General features: G+C 61.8%; 1 protein-coding gene across 2 annotated transcripts; it reads right to left on the reverse strand.

The window, feature by feature from the left end:
- Positions 1-684: 684 nt before the first annotated feature.
- On the reverse strand, positions 685-8,285 carry PGF (placental growth factor). 2 transcript variants are annotated; one of them, XM_037395992.1, is made up of 7 exons: positions 8,113-8,285; positions 7,902-7,941; positions 7,086-7,282; positions 5,564-5,640; positions 3,801-3,830; positions 3,691-3,710; positions 685-2,936 (listed from the first exon to the last, which is right to left on the reverse strand). In XM_037395992.1, the coding sequence occupies exons 1-7, from the start codon at positions 8,176-8,178 to the stop codon at positions 2,872-2,874; spliced, it is 495 nt and encodes a 164-aa protein (XP_037251889.1). In that variant the 5' UTR covers positions 8,179-8,285; the 3' UTR covers positions 685-2,871. The 2 variants fall into 2 exon arrangements, with proteins under 2 accessions (XP_037251889.1, XP_037251888.1); XM_037395991.1 differs by having other exon boundaries at positions 3,648-3,710.
- Between the last annotated feature and the right edge of the window lie 9,163 nt (positions 8,286-17,448).

Below are 17,448 nucleotides of genomic sequence, written 5' to 3' on the forward strand. Positions count from 1 at the left end.
GGTGGCCCTAAGCCCCAAGCCAGGAGCCCTGCTCTCCCCACCAGGGCAGCAGGCCCACAGCCTGACCCTTATGTCACCGTGAGGTGCAATGTCCTGCTGGAAGTCCCTGCCACCCTGGGATGAGGAGGGTGCCAGGGCACTGCCAGGACTCTCCTGTCTGGCAGGGACAGGAGCCAGTTCTCTCCTGGGCACATAATGCTTGCAACAGCCCAGGGAAGCACCGGGGGGGCTGCCAGGGCTCATTGGGTTTCTCTCACCAGTGAAGCCTCAGTGAAATATCAGAGCTGGAGGGAGCCCCAACACCTGGAGATGCAGCTCCCAAACCTTCCATGCCGGTGGTGCCTTCCCCTGCTCCTGCCCCAGCAGATCCCCTCATCGCTGTCGCAGCAGGACAGCCACATCCCTCCCAGGCACCCACATCCTTACCATCCACCCCGCCACCCCACACCAGGCGAGGAGCAGGGGATGAGGGTGCACGCAGCACCCAGGGGGGTCGGGCAGTGCAGGGGAGAAGGAACACACATGGCTGTGTAACGCAGACATCCAGCCCCACCGGCTCTGGTGAAAAACTGAAAACTCTCAGTGCCGAGCAACAGCCAAAGAGGTGATGCCCGACACCAAGAACTGGTAGGAAAAGCCACTGGGTGGGAGTTGGTTTGAATTGTTTTTAACCCTACTCACAGCTCTTGACCAACTTATTTTTATTAATTAACATTCTTGGGTTTGCGTAACTTCCTTTTTAAAGGCTTAATACTACCACGGTGATATTTTTACTGTTAAAAACAATACAGAAACCATCACGTACATCCCTTAAGCACTCCACACAGTTCTTAGCCTCACAGCGCAACCAGCCAGGCTGAAGCAGCACATGGGGATGGGGAGATCCTGCCCAGACCAGGACAGGCCACCCCAGCTAGGGTGTCCCATGGCCCACACAGACCCCGAGCAGTGTGGGAAGGGGAGCAGAGAGCCCCCCTCTCACCCGTGAGGCAGCCAAGGAGGAGCTTCGTGGGGCATGGTTGGGGCAGAGCCCACACAGGCTGTGCCGGGCCCGGGACACTGGGGATGCCAGAAGTGGAAATGGGGTCCAAAAAGGATCCAGCAAGCTCCTGGAGGATATGCCCAGCTGCACATGTGCAACTCACCCAGTCCATGCTGTGCTGTATGGTGGCAGCGTGGAGGTTCACAGCACCTGAACACCCATCACTGGCTTCCCCCGCCAGGGTACCACTGCCGCAGGACCTGCCCTGCCCCCACGGCCCTGTGTCAGCCCAGCATTGTGGCTCTGAGGGAGCCTGCCCTGACTTCAGGCTGCCACATCGGGTGTGGGGAGGAGCTGCCTTGGATCCCAACACCTGCTACGTTCAGGCTTCACTCTTGTTCCTCAGTGCAGGATAAACAGCAGGTCACCTCATCTGATGGCAATGTTGAAGCCTTTGCACATCTTACCCGCCAGCCTTTTGCTTGAAGTTTTCAAGTATAACCCTTGATTCTGTTTTAACCCCATGCCAGGGGTGTCCAGTTTGCCCTTCAGGCTTGCAGTTGTGTGCACCGCTTCGGGGCATGGCTTGCACAGCAGAGCAGCACAGGATGCACTTGGCAGCCAGCCCCAGCTCCGCTGCAGTGGGGAAGGGGGGATGGAGAGCCCCAGGGGAACCGCTGCAGGTCTGCAGACACAGGGGCTGGGGCTGCGCCCCCGGGCATGGGCACAGACCTGGCTGTGTGGTGAAAGCAGGGAACAGCAGCACCCACAGCCACCTCAGTGAGAGCCACCACCCCCTCCTACACACCCCAGGATGGTCCCAGTAAGAGACAGGGCCCCACTCTGGGTGAATGAGCCCTTGGTGGGTGTGAAGGCTTGCGGGCAGCCTGCACCCCCTCCAGCCTTGCAATCAGCCCAGCCGGGGAGAAGGAAAGCCACAGGACAGTGAGAGGCAGACGTTTGGATTGAGGGGAGTGCAGGATGGGGATGGTCAATGGGGAGAGGTACCAGCCCACACACCACGGTGTGGAGGAGAAGGACAGTTCCCCAAGGGTCTCCCAGTACCCTCCTGAGCTCCAGCACATGGGTAGCCTCTAGCCTGAGGAGCAGCTTGGTCCTGACCTGCTGGTTGCCCATCTCCAGCACCGCACCAAGGGCAGCCTCTTGGGTACTGCAGGAGCTGTTGCTGGGGACAAGCCCTGGGCCACCACAGGAGTGCCCTCCCCCAGCCTGGGTGGGTGCCCAGGGGGAAGAGCCCTGCCTGCGGCTGCTGGAAAGCAGACAGGAGTGCTCACGCTGCCAGCTCCAGTATCTGACCACCAGGTTTTATTGAGCACGGCAAGGCTGGGATGTGGCTGTGAGTACGCGAGGAGCTCTGGCAACCCCAATTCTCTCTCCTTCCCCAGCAGGAGAGCTTCCCAGGCAAGCTCCCTGGCACCCTCCTGGGCTGCCCTGTGCCAAGGCTGGGAGGGACGCAGCCCTGAAGCCTCGCCTGTCCCAGGTTTCCTTCCTCCCCAGCTGCAGGGCGCTGGCACGACAGAGCAATTGTGCAGCTGCAGCCCTCTGGAGCAGTCTCCGCTCGCCCCCCACATCACGCTGTCCCCAGCCAGCTCCAGCAGCATGTCCACCAGCTCCGCTCCTCATTGCCCCCAGGATGCCCTCAAACACCAGCACGCTGCTCGAGGTCCTCATCTTCAGCCCCAAGCCTGATCACAGGTCCTTTTGTCCTGTTGCTAACGGTGCAAGGGAGTCCTCTGTTCCAGACTGCATTCCCACCAGAGCCAAGCAAGGGTCCCATCAGCTCTTCCCCACCAGAGTCCTGCTCCCCACCGCTGCCTGGTGGGGCATGGCTCCACAAGTCCCCCAAGCCAGGGGAAAACGCAGCCAGCTCAAACCCAGGGGGCAGGAGCAAGGCCGGGGGCAGAGCGGAGGCTACCTGCGTGGTGTGCCACATCTGCAAAGAGAGCAGGGCATGGGGTGAGCACTGCCAGCACTGGGGGGACACTCGGACTTCCAGGCTCACCTGCTCTGCCCTAAGTCCCTTTGTGCCTGGCCCCCCTGACACCCTGCAGGGGTAGGGACCGCAGGCAGCACCTTCATGGGGAGGAGTGAGGGCAACGGGGCTGAGCCCTGAGCAGTGGGATTCAGACAAAATGGGGAAATGCAACACTAAAGTGCCAGACATGGGCACCATACCCCAAAGCGTCCGCAGTAAGCGTCCAGCCTGCGCCGTTACTGCAGGCGGTTTGGGAGAGTCAGCTAAACGTAAGAAGGGAAAGGGCAGAGTAACCCAAATAACAGCCAGTCAAGGACAGCAGGAAGGACACGGCTAGCAGCAAGATGAGGTTGAATCTGGAAATTCACAGATCCAGGAAACCCAGCGTGGTCTGTGATGGCAATAGAGCTACACACCATCCAGTCACCCATTCCATCCATCCCCACCCCGGGTGGGGCTGGCCAGCCTTGAGCTGTGGAGGCTACGGAGCACCTATTGAGCCTCCAGTAAGAGGCCCATTTCCCCACAGCCGCCCACTGTCCCCTCCGTCCTCCTGTCTCTGCCCCTCACTGCTCACAGTGTCAGTAAAAACCTAAAGGCTTAATGAAGCTGCTCATCCCAAAGAAATGAGTCCCCAGCCACCACCCATACCTGCCCCTGCTCACTTACAGTTCACAGTCTTTACGTCTCTTCTTGTCTTGTCTTCTCTTACCTCTGCCCTTGGACCTCCTCCTTGGAAAGGAAAGTACCACAGGAGAGGCTGATGGGTGGGAGGTGACACCCACAACCCCAGCCGGTAATGCTGCCCCCAACACCGCTTACCTTCCCAACCTCATCAGGTCCTGGCGGGGCCTGCAGGGTGGGAAAAGGACAAAGTGAAGCGGTTACTTGGGCAACACTGTCTGTCGAGCTGCTGGAGGTGGTTCCTTGAGATGCCCCAGTGCGCAACACAATCTACCACTCATGCTTAAAACAGACCCGATATGACTTTTCCCCACATTATCAACTCCTCCAGTAGGAGCCGATTGCAGCAGGCAGGGAGAAGGCAGAGCCAGCAAAGGAGCAGGGGATGGTCAGCTTTGGTGACTCCCCTGGGGATGTGACATTTTGCCCATGAGGCCGGGAAGCAGAGGTTCAGTTTCAGCTGCTCTCAGTGACAGCTTTCATAGCTCAGCTGGTTAAACAAGATGCAAAGTCCTGAGTAACACGTGGGATTTGCTGCAAAGTCTCAGCGGTGGTTCTCAGACAGCAGCCATGACATACTTGGCTTAAGCATCCCCTACAGGGGCCAAGGCCAGGACATCCACCGTGCCTACGCTAAAATTCAAAGGGGAGCAATGTAAAGGTGTGGAGGGCCACTTCAGGAGAAGCCAAAAGGTGCTACGAAAGCAAGAACTTTACATAGACTCAAAGGCAGCCTGCACAAGCGCGTGTAGACCTCCTGGGAGTTACCCTGGGTGGGAAAACCACAACAGGCTCAGGAAATTCCCTGCACGGAAAATAGCTGGAAGTGGAGCAGGGGGAAGTAACACATGTGCTTCTTCCCGCTCCCCCTTCTGCATCCACCAACAGATGCTCCAGAGATGGTACAGAGCTGGATGGGCCTTGGGTCTGCTCCAGCACAGCCGCTCTTACAACTGCAGGGGAATACCGACCCAGGGATCCTCAGGCTTTTCTTCCAGGCAAGGATCCTGTCTAACAGCTGCCCAGCAGGACACTCAGTCCCCAGTTTTCGCAATACTGCATTGCCCTTGGGTTATGATGGAGAGCAAATGCCAGGACCCCCCCGCCATTGGTGCTGGAGAGGCTCTGTGGCAGGGACAGGCTGTGGGCAGCACCCACTGGAGCCACCCCCTGCTCCCACAGCACCACAGCCCCCAGGCTGAGGCCCCTGCCCAAGCTCTCATCAATTCTGGGCCAACATGAGCACCCTGGAGGGGTTAACGACATGCGAGAAGTCTGTGGCAGTTTGGTGCTGTGCATCCATCCCAGGCCAGTGCTGCATATCCACGCCAGGTTGACACTGCATGTTTTAAATTGTCATTTGTCAGCTTGGATGTAAGCCCCTGCTCCCCAGCCCCAGCTGGGCAGCCCCCCTCAAATGGAAGCCCCAGGCCCAGCCCTTCAGCTTCCCCTTCAGGCCACAGTCACGCTTAGGTACGCCGAGCCATGGAGCTCTCTGCTAAGGCACCACCTTGGGCATGCTGTCCCACACCAAACGCCTGCCTCAGAGCCACCAGCCCTGCTCCACTACCCACAGGCAGCTCCTCCAGCCAGAGGAGCCCACACCAGGCATGCCAAGGCAGCCGCAGGGATGGGGGTCACAGACATCCCTGCTCGCAGAGCCAGGCTGCCGCAGCAGCTCCAGCCCGGGCTGCACAATGCTGCGCAGCCCACTGGCTGCGGGGAGCGGGCTGCGGAGGCAGTGTCAGCCATAAGCACTGGCAACCCCCCGTCCAGAGATAGCGGGTGGATGTGTTGAGGGGTGTCCCAGCAGGTCGGGGTGTCCCCAGGGCATCCTTGCCCCATGTGCAAGGCAAGCTGGCGGGGTCACAGGGGTGCAAGATGAGCCTGGGGGTCCCTACCTGCACTCGCACTGCTTGTGCTCGGTGAACGCCATCTCCACGTAGGGTGCCTCCCCATTTGGCTTTATCTTCAGGAGCTGAAAGAGGAGCAAAGGTTACTTCCCGGCCGGCGGCAGGAGGGGGCTGGAAGGGCTCCCACGGCACTGCCTCGCCACCCCAGCCTCTCGGGCAGACGCGTGTCTAACCTGTTCCTCGGGACCTCCGGCAGCGGAGACGCCACCTCTGCACGCAGACAGCGCCAGCCAGGCCCGGCTGCCCCGGCAGCTTGGGAGGCTCTGCCAGTGCTGCCCCGTGTCTTCAGGGCTGGAATTTAAGGCCCACGGTCTTGGGATTTCCCAGCCTTAGAGGAGATTTTTTTTCTGCCTCTGCCTTCGTGGAGAGCTTTCACGTATTTGACCACTTTGCACTCCTCCCTTCTCTGATGGAAATATCCCCCTAGTCACGTTTTCCAGACCATTCCTGGTGCTGCTACCTCCTCCTGGCTCCCTTTCCCACAGCACAGAGCCTGGATTCAGTAGCACCATGCCACCCCAGCCCCAGGGTGCAGGATTTGCCCTGTCACATGTCAGTCCACAGCCCAGCCTGGAGTTCAGGTTGGACATCCAGGGGCTTCACAGGGTATGTTCATCATCGGTGTGATCCACCCTAGCCCCCACAGTGGTGCCTGGCACTGCCACCCCGCACATGGCAGTGGGATCCCTCCGGTGGAGGCAGACCTGCACTGGGGGAGCTACCTTCCCTTGATGTCAGGCTCTTGCTCCACCTCAGTCAAAAATTTTTTTGGAGATTCCAACACATTTTCAGCCCCCAAGGGATCAAAATCACCGGTGATTTATTGCAGGCACTCTCTAGTCCATCACCCACAGCAAAACAGAGCTTTTCGCTGCTGCTGCAGCGGGTTGATCTCCAGCAGCGCGGCACAAGGGCTGCAGTGTGAGGACAATGGCTGCCTGGCACATGGGGCAGAGCCAACCAGCAGCTTGTTGGCAGCCCGGGATCTCCCACCCCACCTCGCACTGCTCCTACAGTGGGGACTGGAAAAGCAGCCCTTCATGCTCACCGTGCCCCCAGCACACATTTACTGTCATCACCACCACGGGCATCTCCTGTCAGACAAGAACCTTGCTGCTCCCTGCAACCAAGGGGCAGCTCCCACTCTGCCCCGGCAAGCAGAGTCACGGGCAACCCGGGCACTCCTAGCCCCACCGCAGGGCAGGGAAGGTCTGAAAAGGTGACAGCAGGCAGCGAGATGGACCATGCAGAGAGGAGAGGGCAGGGAACAGGGAGCAAGGCCAGTACCACCAGGGATGTCACCTGGCCTCAAGGACAAGCCCAAAGAACAGGCAGAGGGACCCTCCTGGTTTGGCATGTGTTTCAGCAGTTGCGAGCGAGCCCCCTCCCATGTTTCCCACGCTGCTACGATGGCTGGAGGATGTGGAGCTGCAAGTTGACCCTGCCGGTGCTTGGCGAGGAGCCCACCGCCTCCCCAGTGCGGCCACAGCCCCACAGGAGCAGTGCTTACCTGCATGGTGACCTTGCTCGTCTCCACAGGGATGCAGCGGAGACCCTCGTCCCCACAGCAGCCACCGCAGCGCTGCAGGGAGACGCAGGAGGGTCTGAAAATGTACTCCACTTCGTTGGGGAACTCGGTAATGACGTCCACCAGCTGCTCCAGAGGCCGGCAGAAACTACGATTCCAGATCTCCCGAAAGGTCAGGACTGCAAGATCCCGGGGTAGGGGGCTGTAAGGACCCAGCCCGGAGAGGCTGAGCCCAGCCCCCCCCCCCCCCCCGCCCCGCGCTGGGGCAGGTGCAGCAGCCGTGGCGGGGTCCTACATCCCTCACGGGGGCACAGGGATGCAGGGGACCCCCTCGTACTCCCCGCAAGTCCATCACCGCACGGGTACAGGGTGTCATCCACCCCGACGGGCTCGTTCTCCAGCTGCCCGCCAGCTCCTGCCCCTTCTCCACAGAACCCCAGCTTTGCCACCGCCCCCCGCCGCTCCCCTGCCCTCCCCGGCGGGCGCCGGAGCCCACCCCGCAGCGCGGGGGACACCGTCCCCTCGGGTCTCATCGCGGGGAGAGCAGAGGGCAGCCGAAGCGGGGTGTTCCTGCCCGGGACCCCCCCCCCGGCACCGGAGGAGCGGCAAGACCGGGGCAGGGCTGCGCTCCGCTCGGGGCCGAGGGGAACAGGCTGCTCCGCGCCCCGGCACAGCTCCCCCCTGCCCGCCCCCCCCCGAGCATCACCGCGGGGATAGCGGCCCCGGGGGTGCGGAGCCCCCCCATCGGCTGCCGCCCGCTCCCAGCGGGGCACCGGCGGCCGCCCGCTGCCAACTCACCGGGCGGCTCCGCGCTGGCCGTCCCCCGCGCCTCCGGGACCTACAGGGAGGGAAAGGCGGGCGCTGGCGGCACGGAGCGGGGGGTCCCGCCGCCGGCCCCTCACCCAGCGCCTGGAAGAGCCGCCCCGGCAGCCACGGGCGCCCCGGGCAGCGGCACCGGCGGGGGCCAGGCTGCGTCCGCCCCGACCCGCTCCCGCCCCCCGGCTCTCACCGGGGCGGGGGGCGCGCCCAGCGTCCCGGCCACCAGCAGCCGCAGGAAGGCACCGAGCAGCCGCATCGCCGCTCCCGGCACCGACTCCGCCGGCACCGACTCCGCCGGCACCGACTCCGCCGGCACCGACTCCGCCGCTACCGCCCCGGCATGCCGCCCCGCCGCCGCCAGGCCACCGGCCCCGCCGTGCCGCCTCCGCCGCCGCCGGGCCATGGGAGCGCGCCCCGCTCCGCCGCCGTATTTCACCGCCGCCGCCGCGCCCCGCCCCCGCCCGCCCCGGCCCCGCCGCGGGGCGGGAGCAGGTGCCCGGCCCCGGCGGCAGCGGGGCCGCTCGGTGTCCCCCGCGCGCGGCGGAGCCCCGCCGCCAGTTCCCCACCCCGGCCGCCCCGGGGCTGCTCGGTACCGGCCGGTGGCCGGTGCATCCCCAGCGGGCGGGGAGTGCTGGGGCTGCCAAGGGTCCTGCCCGCCCCTCCCGGGTGCGCTGTCCCGCGCCCACCCGGGCACCCCCTGCCCGTCCACCCAGCCCGTTGCCCCTGCCAGCCCCCGCCGCCGGGACCCTGGCAGGGGGTTTCCAGCCCCCTCAGCCCCGGGGGACAGCATCCCAGGGGACAGCATCCCGGGGGCAGCATCCCGGTCAGCAGAATCCCGGGGGCAGCAGCATCCCGGGGGCAGCATCCCAGGGGACAGCATCCCGGGAACAGCATCCTGGGGAACCAGCCGGGCCTGGCTGCTGTGGGGGGTCCCTCCAGCTGGGGAGGGCAGGGGCACAGCTGTGCCCTCAAGTGGGTCTGGGGCCAAATGCTGCCACCAAGGGTAAGCCCAAAGGAGCTCTGTGGCCTTTTCTGTTCTATTTTTAAGCCCCAGCAGCCAGGAAAAGTGGGAAGCGAAGAGATGCCAGCGGGCAACATGATCCCCCGTGGGCCACAGGTCCTGGGGATGTGACGGCTCTGTGTCCCTGCCAGGATTCACATTTCTGTCCTCCCGGGAGGGTGGGGAGGCTGCTCTAGGGCTTCCCTGCCCACCTCTATGTGAGGTCTGTCCCTGTGCCTTGTCCCCAGACCTGTGGGGTCTGTCCCCAGGGGATGCAGGACATGCCAGCCCCCTGTCCCCAGCCCCACCGGGCCATGCAGGTGGCAGTGGCTCAGGCATCAGTGGGAGCTGGGTCCTGCCTGGATCTTCCAGGAGTTCTGCCTGGAGCTTCCAGGCTTTGGTACTGCTGAGTGTGTGAGAAAGCTGCTGGAGTGGGGCCTGGCAAATTAGCAGGGAGATGCTGCAGAGATAAGCGTGCAGAAATCCCGGCCCCGCCAAGGGGGGGGGGCCCGGGTGCGCTGCAGTTCATCACCCATCGGCACAGCGCGGCGGCTGGCTGCGGGGGGCTGCCTGTTCACCCTCATCCCCAGCTGGGCAGCAGGGAGCACGTAATGCCCCCACTGCCGTGGCTGGAGCATGGCTGTGCTGTCCCTCTGCCACCCCACCAACCATCGTGGGCCAAGGCACCCCCCCACACCTCCCCTGGGATGGTTTTGAGACGGGAGCGGGAGCGTTTCCTCCCACCTGAGAGCCCAGACCAGAGGCTGCCCCGAGCAGCAGCTGCTGCCAACTCACTGGACAGACAGAATCCTGTTATTGCAAAGACCGTGACCACATGGGGCCTCACGCCTGTCCTTGCAGGAAGGTCCCTCGGGGCCACCCCTCAGACACAAGGCCAGCTTCTGGCGCTGGAGCAAAGGGCTCTCCCCCAGGAGCCGTGTGGCTGGGGAGACCAGCCCTTAATTGCTGAGTGCAATCCTGTTCCTGGTCTGAAGCTATTTCCTCAGAGGCCTTGGGCAGAGTTTACATTCCTGGGATGAGCATCCCCTTTCTAGGCAGCATGGAGCAGAGACAGGAGCAGAGAAATAATATTTGGACACTGGTAACCTGTGACCAGCAACATCCTTCTGCAAATGGAAGAAATATCCAGCTGGCTGGGGCCATGGCCGCTCGCTTTCCCCTCTGCTGCGCTCCTTCCCTGGGGGCCAAGCTTACCCTTCCCCAGCTGCAGGACAGGGCTGGAGGTCGATGCTATAAATGCACCAGTCCCGCGCGCTGCCGCCCACCGGGCTCTGGGGAGCAGAACTACGCACTTTGGGAACAAGGGACAGAGAAGGCTCAAGGGACCGGCCTGGGACATAAGGCAAATAGAGACATTTCCTTAAAGGGCAGATGCCTCCCACACGGTGAGCCCCATGTGTGGGCTGAGAGCATCGCCTCAATTTGCCACCGCTCGCCTGTGCCACCTCCCTGCCCCGCTCGCAGCACTGGGGAGCGAGGCGGGTGGGCAGTGACGGTGCATCCCTGCTGCGGGTGAGCCCCAGCCCCGGTACCTGGCTGCAAGCACACCCAGCGCAGCCCTGCCAGGGCACGGGCTCACCTCCACGTCAGCACGAAGACATAAGGCGCAGGGCTCCTCACGCCCGCCCTTCATCCCAGAGCACCCATGTTTCACCCTCGACGTTCTGTTCAGCTGCTTTCCCAGGCCCTGTGATCCAGCTCTTCGACCCTCCTAAGCCCCCCCATCAGTGAGCACGGAGGGCTTGGTTCGTAGCTAGTGCTGAGATAAACCCCCTCCGTCTTCTGCAGGTGATGCCGCTGGAGTGGGGATGGAAAGCAAAAGGTAGAGGGCTGGAGGCTGGCTGCTTGGAGCTGTGTGTACCTGCGTGTGGGGGTGGGAAAGGGGATGAGCATGGACTGGCAGAGGCTTCACCAACACCAGCCTCTCTGCACAGGGAAACCCAGGCCTCCCTGCTGAGAGATCTCGCTGCTGATCTCTTCTGCGAAACACAGGGCTCTCCAGTGCCCTTACAGGCAAGCAGGGCTGCACCAGTAACCCCTGGGTGGCCAGCATTGCTCCTCAAGGAAACAACCTGCAAACCACCTGCCTGGGCACCCTGAAGGACTCCCTGGAGCCATGCCGAAGCGGCTCCAGCTCAGAGACGCGCCAGCAGCAGCACATCTCTAGCTCCCGGCGGCTGCTTGCTGTGGAGTCAATGCCTCCTCCCAGGCCAGGTGCGCAGGGGGATGTGTTTGCCAAGGGGGAGGCTGACAATAGGGGGAAATGAGCCATGCCGCACACCCCGATGGTGGTGGCTCACGGTCCCAGTCGCTGCTGCCCGCGGCAGGCGGAAGCGTCCGGCCTTAGTCAGCCCCGGCTGCACGTGGCAGGAACTCTGCTGTTTGTTTTGGTTCCTCGGGAGGGGAGCTCGGCCTCCCCAGGGACCTGTGACCAAAACCCCAGGCACCTGATGGCCCGGCTGCATGGCTGGGGAGAGCAGGGTCTGGCTGCCCCTGGGTCACGGGCACTAGGGCTGGCTCAGGTCAGGCACGAGCTCGGGATGGGCACCAGGGCTGCCCAGGGGCACTCAAGGCAGGAGACTGGCCAGGCAGAGCCCGCAGCAAGCCCAGCAGCTGCATCCAGGCACCGTTTAAATCCTCTGTGGAGTCAGGGATGATGCGACTCAGGAGGAGATCCCTGAGACTGCCCGAGCCAAGCCCTGAGAAGCCATGACCCGCAGCCAGCCAGCGCTCCAGAACAGGTCGGTGGCTGGCGGACCCAGCACTGCTCAGCTTAGTGCTTCCTCTTCTAGCACAGGCTGGGTTTGGTGCTGAGGCTGAGCCTGGGGCAGGGGACAGTCACCTTCCCACCCGGCAAAAAGCTGTGGGCAGGTGGCAAAGCAATGCCAGCAGCAGACAGGGGGGTTAATGATGCCTAGCTGTTTCCCAGCCCAGCTGTCAGTCAGGTGTGCCTGGCTGGGAGGTGACACTGGTGACACTGCCGGCTGCATCCGCATTGCTCGGTGGCCAGCCGGCCAGGTAGCCCTGCACGAAAGGGACTGGCCAGGCCGCGGGTGTTTGCAGGAGAGCACAGCCCTGGAGCAGGGCGAGGCACCGGAGAGCCGAACCGCAGCCCCAAGCATACGTGGGTGCCTACAGGTAAGCGCGTCGTCAGCAGCCTCCGCAGGGCGTGCAGTGCCTGCGCCAAACAGCCCCTTGTACGAGAGGTACCGAGAGTGCGGAGCGGGAAGCTCCCACAGCACGGCTCACCTCCCGCTGCCCCAGCCCCGCTCCTGAAGCCCTGGGTGGGAGCAGAGGCCCCAGACCCCAGAAAGCCTGCAGGAATTTCTCTCCGGTGGCTGCAGTGTGCTGTGCTTGGGAAAGCCCAAACAGGCTGCGACCAGGACAGACTGGCACAGCAGCGTGTACATTACCCCCCACCGCCGGCAGAGATGAAACACCCCACGTTGTCTCATGGGGCAGGAGGGACAGGGTCTGGCAACCCCAGGAGGAACAGGACTCTCCCAGCAGGAGCGGAGCCGCCCCTCTCCCCAGGAAAGAGATGGAGGTTACTTTTCCACCGGAGAACCAAGCACGTTCTGCACATCTACCCTGTTTCATCTCTCCTGGCAGGAGGGCGGTGAGCATAGAACGGAGAGGAGAGGCACACGGGCACGAAGCTGCTCCGCTGCTGCCCCTCGCCTCCCAGCCCTTCGGCCCAGCCAGCCGGTGGGCAGGGGCTGCCAGGAGCTCCTCTCCCCTGCCAAACTCGATCCCCATCCACACCCAGCCCAGAGCTTCTGGCTGCTTATCATGTGGATGCAGTTCTCCTGCTTTTAGCTGTCATAATATTGACACAAAGCAAAATAATAGTGATGGCAAGACTCTGCCTGGCTCTGGAAGGCAAACAGGCGAGGAGACAGGGAGCAGCAGGCTCTGCTATTGTGCAGGACGGGGCAGCAGCCCAGGCTGCTTCCAAGTTCTGCTCCCCGGCATCACGCCTGCTGATAAGGGGGGGGGCTGTGGGATGCGAGCGGAGGGGGATGCAGGCTCCGCAGCACGCTCTCCCCGTCGAGGAGCGAACGTGTGCATCAGCAGGGCTTCATCCCCGAGGCTTTCCCAGAACGTGGGTGGAGGAGTGGCTCATCTCTCCCTTTCCCTGAAACCTGGCAGCCGCTGAATAGCTGCCATCACCCGCAGCAGACAATGAGCAAAGCGAGGCCGGGGCCAGCTGCAGCGCCGGGAGCGCATGAGCGGAGGAACTGCAGGGACCTGGCCGGTGACCAGGAAGCAGCCCAGACTGCTGGTGTCACGGACCCCTCGGTGACCACAAAGCGGCCAGCCCGCGCTTTGTCTCGACCCAAAGCCCTGGCTTCCTGCAGCCGCGCCGCCATTTGCTCGGAGGCTTCTCTGAAGCCAGCCTGGAGGGACGGGCCCCTGCCATCACCTCCTCCCCGGCGCGGCCAGCCTGCTGCGTGCCCTCTGAGCGGCGACAGAGCCATGGCCAACACCTGCACGGTGCCAGCCAGCCCCCCCCGAGCCACTCGTGCCTTTGGTGGCACCGACCAAACCGACGCCTTTTCCGGGTACAAAGAACTGGCACACCATCAGCAATGCCGGGGCCAGCACCGCCCGCACAGCCCTGCGCCGCGGTCCCTCATCCCTCGCCGGCGCTTGTTTTCCTACATGACATGCAGTGACTTCCCACACTTCCCGCGCCTCTTCCTGACCAGCCTGGCCTTTGAACCAGCTGCTTCCAGCTGCCTGCATCCCTGAGAGGAGACCTGGGGAACTGCCACAGATGAACGAGCCGACGAGAGAGGCTCCACATCCAGGGGAGGCATCTGTACGCCAGCTTCCCATGCCTCTCCCGCAGACTGGCAATGGCGCGGGGCAGCCCAGAAAAACCTTCCTGCTTCCCAGCCTTGGTCCCTATTTTTAAGGCTCTAAAAAGGAGAGGGGCACAAACGGCAAACTTGCTGGCAGGAGAGATGGTCCCTGGGCCAGATTCAGAACCGCCTACTCTTTTCCCGTAGGGATCGCAGACTCCATCGGTACCGCAAGGGTCTGGCTATGGGCTCAGCCTGCCCGCGGGCGCTGCGCTGACACCAGGATGAGCCAGCAGCCGTTCTCCAGGCAGACAGGCGCACGTACACGCGGGCTGCTGAGCAAGGAGCTGCATCCAACCCTTCGCTAACGTGAGGCACCGAATCCACCCAGTTACTCCCCATAGCACGCCCTGCCTGTTTCTCCTCAGCCACCCAGGCAGTCACAGCAGCCACACTTTCCCAAGGATGGCCAGTTTAGGGGACAGTTGTTAACCGGGTCATCAGCGAGGACCAGCAGAACACGTGCCCCGGTACCTGCAGCGTCACCCATGAATTTCAAGCATGCTAAAACTGCCGATGACGCAGGCAACACGTGCGTGCACCTCCAGACCCCCAGAGCTGACCCTTCCAGCTATTCACATGCCTGCTTTTGATCACCAGCTGTTTGTTTGGGGTTTTTGTTCTCTTTCCCTGGAAGCTCCAGTTTTACGCGTGCATTCGGTGCTCAGTTCAGCCCACCATTTCCACCCCCTTCACCTACTAAGCGACCTACTTTCTCCCCCGTAGCACGCAGAAAACACTGGTTTAGGCTTCCTCAGCCCTTCAGCATTCACTCCTGCCTCCTTAACAGCCCTGCCTCCGCATCTCTGGCTGTAAGAGCTTTGGGCTCCAGTTGTCCCCTCTGGTTTTGTCTCAAGTCTTTGAGCACAGACCTTCCACAGAGCAATCCTACCACACCAAAGGCACCTTTGGTGCACCCTTCCCCTTAGACTGTGCTTTGCATTCCCCCCATTCCCATGCCATCCTTAACTCAGTCATTTGTGCTCAGCGAGTGGCTTAGGCATCCAGCGATGACCCTATGCTGCGTCTTCCCATGTCACCTATCCAGCCTTCACAGCCCGTGCTGCGCTGACAGCCTGCCCTGTTGCTGCTGCTGGGCCGTGGCTGTGCTGGCTCTGTCCTGCTGGCTCCTTCCCTTCGCGTGAGCATCCCGCCTTGCTTACCCGGGTGTTGCAGACGAGTCCAATTACTAGAGTTCAGCAAACTCCAATTCCCCTCCCTGGCATTTCATCCAGCCCACTTATCTGCCGAGAGTTTCTAATCCAAACAGCCTCCCAGCACAGGATGTTCCAGTGCGCTCGGGCTCTACCCAGCCTCTGTCCTGCCTTCTCCTCCCTCACACGAGCACTTGGGGGATGACATTTGGTCCCCTGGGATGCAGAGTTCACTGGGTGGAGGGGAGCAGTGTCTCCAGCAGCCACCCCCGAGGGTACAGAGCAGGACACCATCCTGGGCAGGCTGGCAGCTCTCCAAGGAGATGAACCAGTTTTCAGCTTCTCTGCAGGCCCCGAAAATGTGCTGCCTTGCTCAGCTGGCCAGCTCATCCCCTGCTCAGCTCTTTTGCCCACAGCACCAGCAACCCCTGCAGTCGTGTCAGTCTCCTCGCTTGCTCACGCACCAACTGGGAAGCTGCAGCAGCCAACTCTGCTGGAGGGGACCTGGATACACTCAGGAAGGGAAGGGAAGGAGGGTGTGCTATGCAGGAGGCAGCTGCCTGTGGCTGCAGCAGGAGAGTGGGGTCCTAGTCTGCAACACCTGGCAACTTTGGACCACTAGATGAGTCTCCTTCCAGCTGCTCAGGGATGAACACGTGCACATCCCACCACATTGCCTCTGCCACAGTGGCCAGCACCGCCTGCAAGGCAGCAAGATTTCAGCTAAGTACACCAGGACACCAACATGCATCTTTCCAGTTGCCTTTCCCCACTTGCCCCGTGCTCCCCACACTGCCTGTCCTCTTCTCCACTCCCTCCTTTTCAGTCCTCCTGGGCACTCCCTGCCTAACTCATGGGTCCTGGCAGCAGCTGCTGGATAATGACAACCAGATGTCTCTCAGCTGCGGTCCCTTTGAGCAGCCAGCGCCTGGAGTTTGCCTTTCAGCTCTCCAGAGAGCCACAGGATCTGGCTCAGCTCAGCTCCACAGGGCTAACAGCTCCCAAAATCCCCATTCAGAGCCTTTCATTCATGAAATACAAGGCAGCAGACCAAGTGCAGGACTCTGTCCCTCAAGGGACACCAGACTGCTGGCCGTCTTTGGCTGGCTGTGGCAGCAATGCCCAGTGGAAAGTGCTGTAGGGAACAGGGCAGGAACAGTGCGAGCAGGGAAAAACCTCTGTAGCCTGGCAAGGCGCTGAGAAGAAACTGCCCCGCAATAGTTACTGGGACCAGAGCAGGGAATGTAAACAGCCCAGCATCCACAAGGAGGTCATAACCTCAGAGTCCGGTTTCCCTTCTTCTTCTCCCTCTCCTGCCTAATCTCCAAGAGCTGCTCTGTTTACTAGTGAGATAAGTAAACAAACAAAGGAAAGCTCCGAAGCAATTTTTTTTTTTTTTTTTTACCAAGTCACTGCATGTCCCAGTCCCAGGGTGCACACATGGGAGCGGTCTCTGCACGCCATGGCAGCTGGCACACAGCAATATGCAGGCACTGCCAGCAGCAGAGGCAGGCAGCTGATGGGTTGCCTTGCCTCCCATGTAGCTGTGTGGACAGGCAAAAGCATGAAGTGTGTGACCCTGTGCAAATACAGAGCCAGGTAGGCCTGGCTCCAGGGAGCCTCCAGTTTACACAAGGTGGAAGAAAACAGACCCCTAAAGCTGGGGAAAAGGGGGAAGAGAAGGGAAGGCAGCAGGGAACGAGAACATGCCTGGTTGGCACAGAAGGGCCCAGTACAGCTGAACCCACAGCAAGGCAAACCCTGTTACCCTTCACTGACTCTCTCCAGGGGCAAAGAACGAGACAAGCTCATCAAGCAGGGAAACTGTGACTTTCAGCCAGGGCAGCAGCACCCCCCAAGCACATCCAGGCAAACCCAGACATGTGGCCTTTCACCAGGTGATGCAGCAAGCCTCTTTCCGCAGGCTGGCATGCACTCTGGCTTCCAGGCACACTTGAGGAAGGGGCACTTGAGGAAGCCACAGGAGAGAGGTGTGGAAGGACTCAGTCCATCCCAGGCTTTGGGTCACAAATCATCTGCAATATGTCCCCAAGACCCAACCCACCGGCTGTTGGCACCTTCCTGGGGACCTGACACTCCTTGGAGAGCAGCTGGTGAGTCCTAAAGAATCAGACAAGCACAAAATAGATGTGACGAGCACCCAAGGCCCTCCAGGCCCCTACAGAAAGCACCTACTGAAAGCTTCCAGCATAAACCAGTTTGCTTTGATTTCCTAATCTAAACCAACAGGACACAGAGCAGCACCACGGAGTACAGCAGTGCCGCAATCAGAATTATTCCGCGGCTCCTGCCTGTTCCCTGGACACAGCGCTCCAGGAACTAGACACAAAGGAGCTACATTCCTGCCTTATCCAGGGCCGGTTCTGGCTCTGCCAGCAAGAACAATCGGACTGCCAGGAACTGCGCCTTTCCCACCCCATTTGCTTTGGCTCCCTGAGCCTGGAACACCGCACCGTCCAAAG

This window comes from Falco rusticolus, chromosome 7 (genome assembly GCF_015220075.1).
Source record: "Falco rusticolus isolate bFalRus1 chromosome 7, bFalRus1.pri, whole genome shotgun sequence".
In the NCBI taxonomy this organism is placed as follows: Eukaryota; Metazoa; Chordata; class Aves; order Falconiformes; family Falconidae; genus Falco; species Falco rusticolus.